Source organism: Mauremys mutica, chromosome 10, assembly GCF_020497125.1.
Source record: "Mauremys mutica isolate MM-2020 ecotype Southern chromosome 10, ASM2049712v1, whole genome shotgun sequence".
Taxonomy (NCBI): Eukaryota; Metazoa; Chordata; order Testudines; family Geoemydidae; genus Mauremys; species Mauremys mutica.
Window position 1 is genome coordinate 28,405,870 of NC_059081.1, and position 13,884 is coordinate 28,419,753.

General features: G+C 38.7%; 1 protein-coding gene across 7 annotated transcripts in view; it reads left to right on the forward strand.

Annotated features, from left to right (window-relative positions):
- GALNT13 (polypeptide N-acetylgalactosaminyltransferase 13) overlaps positions 1–13,884 on the forward strand; it is a 492,985-nt gene that overhangs the window by 327,937 nt on the left and 151,164 nt on the right. For all 7 annotated transcript variants that reach the window (XM_045032703.1, XM_045032702.1, XM_045032701.1 and 4 more), the window contains 3 exons: positions 4,735–4,901; positions 7,130–7,337; positions 10,089–10,259. In XM_045032703.1, the coding sequence (XP_044888638.1) occupies positions 4,735–4,901; positions 7,130–7,337; positions 10,089–10,259 (546 nt within the window). The remainder of the gene's footprint in view (positions 1–4,734; positions 4,902–7,129; positions 7,338–10,088; positions 10,260–13,884) is intronic.

A 13,884-nucleotide genomic window follows, 5' to 3' on the forward strand; every position in this document is an offset into this window, starting at 1 on the left:
AAAATTGTCCTGAGTGCACCGTAAAGACTCAAACTAGAAAACCTAAGATTTTTTATTTGGAAAAAGTCAAGATTTGGGGGCCTGACTCGTGATTTTTTGAATGCTTGGGACTAGCAATGCTGATGCCAAGTAAATACACTGCCCTCACTCCTAAACTTAGAACTTCAAACTCATGCTAGTGCAGAGGAAAGCAGAGAAGGCTTAAATGTGTTACAGAGCCACTGGCTTGCATAGGGTACTTCTGCCCCTTTTTATTCCCTTGTGTTCCCCTCTGTATTGCAGAGAGGAAAGCCCAGAGACGAATTTTATAATCCATAGTGGACTAAAAACTCCTCTGAGTGCTTTAATGGCAGCTACCTGTTTTCTAAATAGCAACTAATGATACATTGCAAATTATGATTTAATGCTACAGCTTAGGCAAAGTACCAGCCTTTATGACTTCCACTGAAATCAAGTATCCTAAATTAAATGAATTGGGTAGTTTTAATTTAGTCTCTAGTGAGAAATTCAGATGTCAAGAAATCCCAGCACATCACTTGGTGCACTTCAGAATTTGTTCATGGGAGTTACCCAGAATGAGCTGATCTGGAAAGCGAATGATAACTTTCACATGCACATAATTTCTCTACCTATGTGTTTTTCTTTGCTTTCTTATTGTTTTCTGTGATTCATTCATTCATTTGTTAATTTCTGTGTGTGCTTTAAACAGTTTAGCAATGTCATTTTGTCTGTTTTGTGTAACAAAAAATTATACAATTGTAATACACGACAGATTTCAGCCATATTCAGTAAGAAAGATTCAAAATGACAGCTGTATGCATAAATTATACATTACTGATCAAAGTCCCAAGTGTGAATGTAGCAGTCAAACCGTTACATTAGCCCTGTTTTACCTTAGGCCATTGTAATGTCTATATAGATGATTGCATACTTGATTGTACATACACGATAGGTTGAAATGTAGTTGACCAGTTTATCTGTAGGTTTATCTTTTTTTCCTATCTACATCTAGGTGTTTCTGCACTATGTACTGATATACTCTGGTGTCTCCAATCTGTGGGATGCACCCTTAGACCACTTAAATTGGTTAACATAAGTTTTTCCACATTTCTCTTGTTTTCCGTAACCTGAATTTATATACAGATTAACTTAGTTTATGTACAATATAATAGTAACTGATGACACAAATAGTGCTTTTATATAGCCTGTAACAGAAGTATGACCTGGTTTTCTATATTTTAATTATATCTCTTTTTATTCTTTTATTAAAATACATTTTTTGTCCTGGTTTTCTCAACCTTTTTTACCACATACAAATGCACCTGTCATAGATGGTTTTTCAGTTTTTACATAAAGAAATCCATTTTTACTTCCTTTACAAAGGTAGTGCTTGATTTCTAAGACAGATCAGATACTCACAATCTTCTGTGAGATGACTTCTTGCTCTGCTCCCTGCCCCCAACACTTGGTTTTAGCAAGAGACTAACAAATAGAATTTTTACTTAAGTTTTTGTTAATTTGTTTGTTATAGCAATTAATATTGTTTTTGTAAATATTTTCAAACACAAACTTTAATAACCAATTTTTTTTAAACACAACACAAAAGAAAATCATATAAAAATTAAAACAAAATGAAGTTTAAAAGCAGGTTTATGTACACATGTTGAGGGTAATACACTTTTATGGTATTTGCTTGTGCTTGGGAGACAAATTTGAAATGTTTAGTTAGCTTTAACATTTTATAACATAAACGGACATAATATATATCCTTTTAAAAACATTTTGGCTATAATGCAGGCTAGAGGACCTCACTCAGTAATTTCTCGTTGAGCTAGAGCATATCTTTTAGAATAGTAATTAATAGTAAAGGAGTTCTTTATGATCCTGGCTAATGCTGTATAATTCTACAAGCTGAATGTTTAGCGGATGGGATATATACTGTAAAAGTGTTAAAAACGTGGAAGAGAAAAATCCTTCAAATAAATATCCATCTCCATGAGGGCAATATATAAAAACACGGATATGTTTTTCTTATTGCTTTTGCCATTATAGTACTGTGATGAAAATATTTTAGACTATACAATCTAATTTTAATGCTTTGCTTCAAGTAATTTTAATCTAGGCTTTTTTTGTTTAAAATCAAATACCAATCATTACTGAAATAATAAAAAATGTATAACAATATCAGAAAAAGGTAAAAGAAATACAGTACTGAAATAACCCCTTCAACCATGACATTACATTGTGAAGGCACTGGTTGTTAAAGTTATGCTGTGCTTTGCATTGGAATCCTTCCATTTCATACTTCATTGACTGAATTTAGTTATCGGGTTTGTCCACAATATATCTTCAGGGGACAATTGAACATCATATGTTTTTAAGAAACCATTTACTAACTTTTGCAGAGGAAACAATGTTCCCTTTCTGAGATACTGCCTTATTTTGCTCACATTTCTTTGAGTTACTCTAACTAAACTACCACCATCCCCACAGATGATAATATATAAAGCCATTTTTTTCATGAACCCTGTAAATTTAAATCATAATTGATGCCCAAATGTATAGTTAATTAGGCCCCCACCGTATTTAGGAAAACAAGGACTAATATGTACCACCTTTCTCCTTGGATTTTAAAGCTCATTAAGCAAATGAATAGCTTGCTGCTCTAAGGCCATGTTGTTTGACTAACTTCTTTAGTGATTGCTTCCAAATTATACATAGCTATAAAATCTGCAAGAACAGTTTCCAGCTCATACACATTTAGCATGATTCTTGCTGGCTCAGCTGGGAGGAGATTCCTTTTGAAGCTCACCTGGCAGAAGAGCTGCTTATTATCACAAGGCTCCTGGTTTTACTCTCCTGCAGTAATGGGCAAGAAGTACCACATGGATAAGACAAGCAATCAAGAGAGGTTCTTTGCTCTGGTTTCTAGAGCACATTATGGTTCTGTGACTATAATATGGAAACCAGTGGACTAATAGATTTTTTTTTCTACATTTGATACTTGGAAATGTCACCCTTAAATTTTGAAGGTTGTCATTGTGACTCTGTTTTATGTAAGTTTTTTCATATCAGTGAAACAATAGAAAGTTTTACAGAGAGTTTTGTTATGATAAGTGTGGGGGGGTACATGGACCATATAATGTTTCTTCAGTGCCCTAATTCTGTCATTCTGCTGACTCCTAAATGAAAAAGTAACTGGACTGACTAACCCAGTGTAAATACTAGGGAGACAGCACAACATATAGTTTTAGTTGTACTGATTTTCTGCAGCATGGTGAGTATTAAAATATTATGGACCACAGAGCTCTTGTGTGAGAATTATAGCACACCAAATCAGAAAAGGCCAGTAGACTACAAAAGAGTTTCTCTGCTTGTAACATTAGTTAACATAAATGTTCAGATTTAAAACATTTCAAAGAAAATGTTTAAAGAGGAATGTATTAACATGTTCTTAGGTTATCTATAGTAAAAAATCATTACTACGTATAGGCTTCGGGACAGGTAAGCATAGGGTGACCAGTTTTTCAAAATGCAAAAAATGGGACACATGCAGGAGCCCCGCCCCCTGACCAGGGGCAGGGCCTTCGGGGAAAGAGGAGGACCACGGGGCAGGATCTTGTGACAAAGGGGGGAGCAAAGGCCCACCTCAGCCCCTCTCCCCCACCACCAGGAAGAGGCTGGCACTGCCCCTGAGCCTCAGGCAGGCACGGATAGGCACCGCAGGGAATTCAGAACAAATGCTGTCCCAGAGTCATTCAGCCTGGGACTTGAAATGTACATTTTGGGACTATCCTGCTCAATTAGAGATGGGTGATTCCTGTAGGTAAGCACTGAACTTGCAGGCAAGCATGTGTTTAAGTGCTTTCTTGAAATCGGGACCACAAAGATGAAAATAGAGCTATAAAATGACTTTAAGTTTAGCTGACATTCATCAATATATCTAAAAGATTTTTTTAAGTAGCAATGCTGAAAATATTAGAATGAAGTGTCTTGGCTTTGACTACAAGTACTGTTGGTATTATAATATCTGCCCGTGCATGTGAAGTGCACGTATTAGAGATGGGGTAAGGAGACTGTATTTTGATTTGGGATTTGCAAGACGCCTCCGGTGAATTTTCTTTACTCAAATCAGGAGTGGTTAGTATTTAGGGTTCCATTATGTGACCCCCAACCCCAAATTTTAGAGGACAGAGATAACAGGTTTTAATTCCATTCTTCTGTATAATGGACAAACTGGAGTTTTTTGAAAAATATTCATTTTTAGGTTTTAGTTTTAAGAAACTTCCAGTGTTGCTCAGTGCTGGGTCCCATTTTATCCAAGCTGTAGGACTTGAGGGGTCGGGTCATCACTCACATGTGGGGTGTGTGTGTGTGCGCGTGCGCACTGCATTATTTCTTGGATGTAAATGCTAATTCTTCATTTGGGAAATCTGGTACAAAATTTTATTTGCAGCTTTAGTCTTTTTGCTGATCGTTTTTCCTAGCCAGAATACAGTATTCAAAACCCAATGCCTGAGAATCTGTGTGATTTTTTTTGTTTTGTTTTGTTTTTTGAGGGGGGCGTGGATGGAGGGGGGGGAAGAGTCTAGAGAGATTCATATCCTACTGAACGGTGAGCTGTCCAGCAATCTCGAAGCTCAATTTCCAGAACTTGATAATCTGTCATCTTGTTACATAGCACTGGAGAATGAATTTATAAAAAGATTCTTATCTTTTTTTTCTCTTTGGCAGATGCAAGACAAAAGTCTACCCTGATGAACTCCCAAATACAAGTGTAGTTATAGTATTTCATAATGAAGCCTGGAGTACTTTGCTTCGAACTGTTTTCAGTGTTATAAACCGATCCCCACACTATCTGCTTTCTGAGGTTATCTTGGTGGATGATGCCAGTGAAAGAGGTATAACCCTTGCTCAAATTTTCTTATGGATAGTTATAATAATTTGATAGATTTAAAATGTACATATTTTGTTAGTGTCACATTTGAGAACCCTGCAGCAGGGATTGTAAATCAATGGAGTTTTAACCAGTAATGAATTTGACCTCCAACTCCAGAGAGACGCAGTTTTGATTGTTTCCTGGATTAAGTAGCTCAGTAATAATGGTGTTTTTCAGTGACCATGTTGGACAACTGGTCATAAAGAATTTTAATGTATTTGGGAAGGTGCTAAGACATGGACGTTCCTGTAGCAGTAATTGACAGGTATTCTGACTGGAACTGAATGTTTACAGAGAGATTTGTGAGAGCTGTGCCAATATTTCCGATAAAGAATATCATGAAGAATATAGTGTCCTATGTGTCTGTCGTTCACTTCTCTCCTAACAAGGAAATGACTCACCCTTGAGGTTTAAACTTGCTTGAATGTCAGAAGCTTGAACAGTTTTCTCAGATTACTCTTTGTTTTTTGTTTTTAATTTATTTTGTGCCCGAGTTTCATATAGCCTCAATTACTGGTTTAAAAAACTATTTGAGGGTAGGAAAAGCAGTTTTCAGTAACAAAAATTGCTTTTGACAATGTTAATGTTTTAGAAATAAAAAAATGCTAAAATAATGGAACTGGTGAAAAGCCAAAAAATGTCAGTGTATTTGCTTTGGATGTCAAAATGTTTGCACAGCACTGCATCATGAGGACTGCAGGATTTGGAAGCTGTGTTGCCTGATTTCTCTATGGGTTCCAAAACCTATCCCCTGAGGGAAAACTTCAGCAAATACTATAAGATGCACCTCAAAGATTTTCCTGAGCCTTCTGTCCTCCTCATGGAGGTTTTACCATAGGCAGGTGCGTTACTGTCCTATATCTGCAGCGGTTTTAAAAATAAATGCAGGGGAATTTGAAGCTTATTGCACAGTATGAAAGGTACTGTCTTTTTTTAATCCACTGATTAGCTACAGCATCATATCATGTTCAGCATTATATAGCTGTCACATTATATCAGGCGCAGGGCTGTGCAATTATTTTGACATGTGAAGCAACTGAATTTTTTTGGCTTTCCCCAGTTCCACATTTTTAGCATTTTTCCTCTTCCAAAATATTAAAGTGGTCAAAAGCCTTTTTTGTGACTGAAAACTTCCCCCCCCCATGCAGTATGGCTCCCTTACTGGCATCCTCTAGTCTCTGAGGTGTGCCCTTGGAGGGATTGCAGGTACAGAGCTGGTGTTTAGTGCTGCCCTAAGTAGCATTAACATCCACATGGCTACCCAACTACATATCCCTGTTTCAGAGAATAGAGGGGAAGCGTGCACTCTCTCACTCACGCTCACAATGTGCAGCTGTTACTAAGGGGTTTTGGGGAGGGAGAAGTATGTTGCACTGGCTTCACTCTATCTTCCTTCCACTGCTCTGGGTTTTTCCCTGGACTTTTTGTTGCTCCCTTCCAAATCAGACATCAAAGAGAAGCACAGTGTCAAAGTACTTAACAGGACCCTCATACACAGGGATATGGTATGTTATAGAAGCTCCCAAACTGCTGAAGAAGCTTATTAAAAGTGGATTTATTTGAAAACTAAACTTAGACTCTACAACAAAATAGCAAAAACATATATTTAATCAAAGTACACATTTCTGGATTGAATTTACACTCAGCTTTGACTGACCAGTGTTATAAATAGGAAATTAATCACAATCTTTTCCACTTGAAATCTTTTATTTGCATGGTCTTCTCATGGGACCCATTTAACCAGAACTATATTGCAATCCAGAATGTGAGCAGTGTCCTAATGTAAGCCTCCATGACCTGGAAACTTATCTCTCATTCTTCAGAAAATTGACAAAGATGTCTGTATTTCCTGAATTGTGCTTTCAGGACCTTTGGTCTTTCAATATTCATAGAATCATAGAATATCAGCGTTTGAAGGGACCTCAGGAGATCATCTAATCCAACCCTCTGCTCAAAGCAGGACAAATTCCCAGACAGTTTTTTTTGTTTAACCCCAGTTCCCTAAATGGCCCCCTCAAGGATTGAACTCACAACCCTGGGTTTAGCAGGCCGATGCTCAAACCAAACATTGTCCAAGAATTACTCCGAGTGACCACTATGATCTATTACTGTTCTATTTTGAATCCTCACTGACTGCTGAATCTAGTTTGAACAAAAGTTTTTCTTGTATTTTTAAATTGCATTTGGCAGATTTTCTGAAAGCCTCATTAGAAAATTATGTGAAAAATTTGGAAGTGCCAGTAAAAATTATTAGGATGGAACAACGGTCAGGACTGATCCGTGCTCGGCTCAGAGGAGCAGCGGCTTCTAAGGGCAAGGTCATAACTTTCCTGGATGCACACTGTGAATGCACTTTCGGCTGGCTTGAGCCCCTCCTGGCAAGAATAAAGGAAGACAGGTAAGGATGGATATACGTTCTGCATGATGACAATGCCTGCTACACTGCTCTAGTTAAGGTTCTGTCAGAGTTTCCATTACAACCCTTTATTTTCAGTGTGATTATATCTTGGCTATAAAAAGAATCTTCTTTGGCCTGAACACACTGAAAACAAGTCATCAACCTGACAGCATTTTTTAGTTTAAACAAATGGTTCAGTACTTTTTCTCTTACAGTAGTGCCCCAAATTAATTTCTCAATAAATATTTTTATCGGGTTAAGATGCTTTAATAGTTATTGTATCTTTATTCCTACAGGGTCTCTGTTACTGGGGCTGGTAATAATAGTTAATAAATGAAGCCTCGGATTTCTGTGGCACCTATCCAATCTTTGGCTAGCAAACTAACCTGCCACCTTTGTTTGGTTCATGAGAGCTTGTGTATGCAATGCATTCCTCCACTAGCCCCATCTGTTCTCTTCTTGTGAGCTCACAAGCAATTGGAATTTATGCTTATCCTGTCTTCCAAGTGGATGGTGCAATGTGTACCTGCTCAGTTTGTGTGTAAGTGAATCCCCAGTTGAAACCAGAAATCAGAGCCCCAAAGCCTTGCTATCATCACTTTTTGCTATTGCTTTAAAAAGCAAATTCCATACACTTGTGTTTTATGTTGAGGAAGCAACTGTGTGTGTGTGAGAGAGAGAAATAATACCTGCTTGCCTATCTACAAACACTGTTGTGTTCGAGGCCAAAAAAGACTCTTTGCCTCTATTTGAGAAGCAGATGTACTGCAAGAGGTCTCCACAAAATGTTCCCTGAGTGATCCAGACAGCAGAGAGGCAACAGCAACCAGTTACTTCAGCAGCTGCTGGGGTTAAAGATGGGTGGAGTGTCTCCTGTGTTTGAAGGATGATGGGTCACTGTGGGGAGGAGGGCAAATGTGTAGGGGGACAGGGCTATGCGTTGGAGGAAAGTGGCTTCACTGCATCAATTGAATGCTGCAACAACAACTAAAGAGTGTTTTTTCCTATGCGTAGAGAAGGGATATGGGGTTTATGTGGAGGGTGTCTACAGAGGAGAGGGTATAGTGAAAGGAGATGGGCAGGAACTGTTCAGATATGTGGGGAGCAAAGGAATGGAGAAACTTTACAATATCAGTTCAGTTTTACTCTTGGGGTAAAAAATGCAGCGTTGTCCCTGCTTGCTTGAAGGACGGGGATGTCTGTGCATGGGGATAGGAATCAGCAGTCTGACCTGGTGTTTGCTGAGGGGAGAGGGGGTGTCAAGGCTTCATAACTCACTGTGTAGAAGCTTGCTGCTTCTCATTTGATGGCCTTCCCCCAGCATCATCATCTCAGCGACCCCAAGTGCTAGGAGATGATGAAATCACCTGTGTCTGAACCAAACCAATTTAAAGATAATCTTTTATGTGTGAGAGAGAAGATCACAAATGCACAAGAGGCATGAAAGAAAGCTGACTGTTGCACCCTCACGGTTGCAGTTTAATATAATATGCTTTACTAATTGTTTACAATAATAACCTCGTTATCTCTAGCTTGCTTCTTGCTTGCCTATATAACCTGCCCCTGGAAATTTCCACTACTTGCATCCAAAGAAGTGGGTATTCACCCATGAAAGCTCATGCTGCAAAACGTCTGTTAGTCTATAAGGTGCCACAGGATTCTTTGCTGCTTCTACAGAACCAGACTAACACGGCTACCCCTCTAATAATTTGTATGCAGCTGTTATTGGAGTGTTAGGGAAATACACAATCTTTTAAATTGTGGTGCTCTAATTGCATCTTCTTCTAATGTTTCACTAATGTATAGGGGATTTTTACAGTTTACGCTGTGACCCATATGTTATAAAGAATGTTAGAAATTATGAACTGATAAAAACATCAAGCATAGCAAAAAGAAAAGCTATCTCACTGGGGATAAAATAACATATGGCACCCGTTGCAGAAAAGTTAAAGCTATGTGGTACAGAGGTCAGCTTGGCACAACAGCAGCAAAATTTAGGTGTATTTCAAAATCTCTCTGGCTCAGTTATGGGGTTTCTCTTTAGCCAGCGCCAGTACTGATACAGAGGACACTGAGAAACAAGTTGTTACTCTGCATAGTTTCAAGCAAATACACAGATTATGCTGTGTATGGACATTATATAGTCTGTACCATGTTTGGCCTTCTGAGCTGGTGTTTTGTTAACATGGACATCAGCTTGAAAGTCAATTAAATCACTCTATTATAGAATATTGAGCAATGAAAATATGTACAAAAGCCCCATAAAAATACTTGTACAGAGTAAGTGATGTAATGAAAACTGAAACCTTAATGAAACATTTCAGTTTTATTCCAAATTCATGACAGATTTGCTGAGGTTTGAGTGAACCTAGATGAATTTTTGACCAACCTGCACCAACTTAATGCATTTGGATGGAAACTGTGGGGACCCCCTATTTGGTTACCATAAGCTAGTCCTGAAATCTGGTAGCTTAAAGCTGGGCTGTGATTTGAAGTTGGCAGACTAAACTTGGAGTGAAACTCAGGGAGTGAAAGCCCATGTAAACAGAAATGGGGGGGGAAAAGGGTTTGCAAAAAAAAAAATCTGACAACTAGAAAATTAATTTTGCACAATCTTGTTTCCAAATAAAAACTGCAGCGTGAGTCTTGATTTGTATGCAGAGAAGCCACAACAGAAAGGGATCTCTAGCATATTAGTATGCATTAAAACTGAAATTTCTTATTTTAAAAAGTACTTTTTTTTTCTTATAGAAAAACTGTTGTCTGTCCAATCATTGATGTGATCAGTGACGATACATTTGAATACATGGCTGGGTCAGACATGACATACGGAGGGTTTAACTGGAAGCTTAATTTTCGCTGGTATCCTGTTCCTCAGAGAGAGATGGACAGAAGGAAAGGAGACAGAACCTTGCCTGTAAGGTAAGGAGACTGGGCAAAGGATGCTATTGTATTATCTTTAACTAAATTGCATAATTGTGAGCATTGCGGTGTTTTATTTGTGGGTAATCATTTTTAATTATTAATACTTTACTGAAATTAAAATGTATACATATCCAGAAAGCATAAAGGTGTGGCACACCTTTTAGATTAAAACAATAGAAGACCATTTTCTCACCTATTCATAGCACTGCAATATAGTTATCAGAACTGAGCAAACGCCTTAAAGTTCTTCTGGGAGTAGTCAATAAAATAAGAAATGAATTTGTTTCGATGTGTTTGTCCACTTTGTATTAATTTTCTTCAAATATTCTAGTGAAGAAGTTTATTGGCTAACCTTCATAAAAACAATGAATTTTAAGCTAATATTAGGAAGTACTTGTGGAGAATAACTTCTGAACTTGTAAAATTCAAATATTTTCCCTAGAAACTTGATTCTAAAATTCATGCTCTTCTAGACAGGGAACAGAATTGATACCTACAGTACATGTCCTATCAAATCTAACAAACATATCTCCCATTCCAGTATTGACTACTGTCAATGAATTGCTCATGAATGATCTATAGACTAAGATTTAGTCACAAAAAGTATTTGGTGACTCACTTTAACACATTTGAGAAACTTGCTATCAGCTTGTAGAAAATTTGTGAACAGAAAAAAAAAAACCTGACATTCATTGACTAAATTATTTGCTATGGATTATTTGCTCAACTCTAATAGCTATAATGGTCCTCATGACAGTTAATGAAAGTATTGAAAAGCTGAAATAATGATTTCAAACATGTCCGAGGCATAATGCTGGATTGGGAATTTCCCCAACTTCATGTCCCATGACAGTGTGTAACAGGCAGATAAAGAGAGAGCCAGCTCAGGTTGAAATAGTTCACAATGCAGCCAAAAAAAAGGTTTCCAGACAAGACAATGGATAATAAAAGAAATTTTCATAATTATGTACGTCTGAAAGGGCAGAAATCTATAATTCTATGTTCTTCAGAGTTTTTGGGTTTTGTAGGTTTAGGTTTTTAAATATATTTCTGCTTGACAATGAAGTTATCAGGAACCATCTTTTCTTCCACTTATTTATTAGGAAAAACTACAGAATCTTAGTATGTAGAATATAAGGATTAAATGCTTTCGCACAGCTGAGAGGGGGAGGGGCAAAGGTGGCTTTTTGACACCTTTCTGTTCCCTCAATCTGAATCCAAGCTGCAGCCTGCTGCAGCCAACCTTCAAGGGTCTATTCTTCAGAATAGCCAGTGCATTGACCACCCCTGTAAGTAAACCGTTATGCCAAGGCTAGGAGAGGAGGGGCAGGGCCGGCTATCGCTGTTCTGTACCACCTGGCGACTCCTCCATGTTGGTTACCTCTCAAGCTTTAAGGGGGCCAGGATATGTCTCTTAAATCTTTGACTAGAAAGCATGTGCCAAATTCTGTTTGGAAATTGCTTTGGGGAATTGGACGCTGGACAGTATATAATGGCCCTATTTAAACTGCCAGCAATTTTTGATAATTACCACAACATGGTACATAAGAACATAAGAACGGCTGTACCGGGCCAGACCAAAGGTCCATCTAGCCCAGTATCTGTCTACCGACAGTGGCCAATGCCAGGTGCCCCAGAGGGAGTGAACCTAACAGGCAATGATCAAGTGATCTCTCTCCTGCCATCCAGCATGGTATTGGGGATACCACAATTATTCCTATTTCTAGTGTAAGGAAACAGTACCATGGGTACCATAGGTGATAAATGTTGACTTTTAAAATAATTACCACTGTAAATGTTAGCCTTGCTTCACATTTAGGGCTTAATGCTTTCCAGTGTGGCTGGGTGTGGCATGGACTCAGGGATGGCTGTCAGGGAGCTGATTCTGGCTCTGTGATTCTTGGAGCTACTTCCAGCCCCAAAGCAATGTCGAGATGCTTCTTGGCAGCACTAGCAGTGCCAGTGATGGATCCTTTATGGATCCTACAGCAGTAGAGAAGTACGGTGGCAGAGCAAAGCTCAACCAGGTGCCATTCCCATCAATAATGTACCAGTACCTCCTCTCCAGGAAGAGGGTGTGGAGACCAGAGGTTCAGGGCCTGACTGCAGTGCAGATGTGCCTCTGTCAGGTGAATTCTCTTCTGTGCAGTTGCAGCCAGATTATAGCTCCTTTTGTAGCACCTAAATGGTGCAGAAGGGCTATAACTCAGCTGGAGATACTGGCCCATAATGTGGACTTGTAAACTACCTGTTTGTAGTTAAAAAGTATTCCACAGAAATGTTCTAGAAGTGTATACATACTGTACAGTATATAGCGCACACACACACACACACACACACGCACACACACACACACACACACACACACACACACACACACACACACACACACACACACAGCTATTGATGGACAAATATTGTCCCAAAGAGCAAAATTAGAATGGTGAGGGAAATACACCACAAGCAAGGAAACTATCTTCCCCCTGGGTCACATTTTACTGCTATCATCTGCAGAGCCCCTCAGTAGCTGTTTCACTAATGCTGAGAAGTTTGCGTAAAATCCCAAGAGTTAATTCTTACCACTGTCCCTACTGGCTCAGCCTCTCTTCCTCCTCACCTGGTGGCGCCATCCTCCATGCCCCCTTCTGTACTGGCTCTCTGTTCCCTCACATCCCTGTGCGGTGCTTTGTGTGTCAACCTCCAGACAGCAAATGTGAAAAATCAGGATGGGGGTGGGGAGTAATAGGAGCCTATATAAGGAAAAGACCCAAAATTGGGACTGTCCCTATAAAATTGGGACATCTGGTCACCCTAACCTCCTTGCTTGACTTATCCACTCTCCCAGCTCCTGAATAATGGCACTGACTTGTGGGGAATTTCAAGAAATTCAAAAAATGCTGCTGGCACCAGCTCTCCTCTCCATGGTTACCAACTCCTTTAGTGAGAAAATGTTTGTGTTTGTGAGAAACTTGCTGGTATGTTGGCTGGTCAGTGTAGGACTTCACTGCTGATATCCTACTTCCCTCTCTTGGAGTCAAGTAGCATTCTTTTATAGAGTGGTCCTGAGCCAAAACCAGTCAACAGATTTTAATTTAAAAAACTCCTTTTATTAAAATAAAAATCCTGAAGAGGTTGGGAAGAGACAGAATAAGACACTTATTTGGCAGGTGCTTTCTGTTGTTAGCTGAGGTTGCTTGAAATGTTAAAAGTAGGCCTGTTGGAAATAATTAGTGAGCAAAGTAATGTATCACATGGCTAATGATATTACATAAATTATAGTGTGTGGGTTTATTTTGATTTACAAACAAACTATTAACTCCTAGACATGTATGAAAATTCACAAACAATTGAATTTGTAATAAGTTAAAATTATAATAAAATAACATTAACCTGCCTATAATCCTCCCCAGCTTCAAAACAAAATATTCCCCAATTATCCACCCCATTCCCCTTTTTCCTGTGCCTTAGGGGAAAAACCGGGGTGACAAGTGAGTCTTGCAGCTTGTTTTGATGGCCACCTGATCCAGGCCCCGATATACCAGGATAAGTGAGTTTCAGAGTCAAGAGCCTCTTATCAAGAACACCTACCACCAGTTACTCCTATTTAAACTAATGTTAGCTC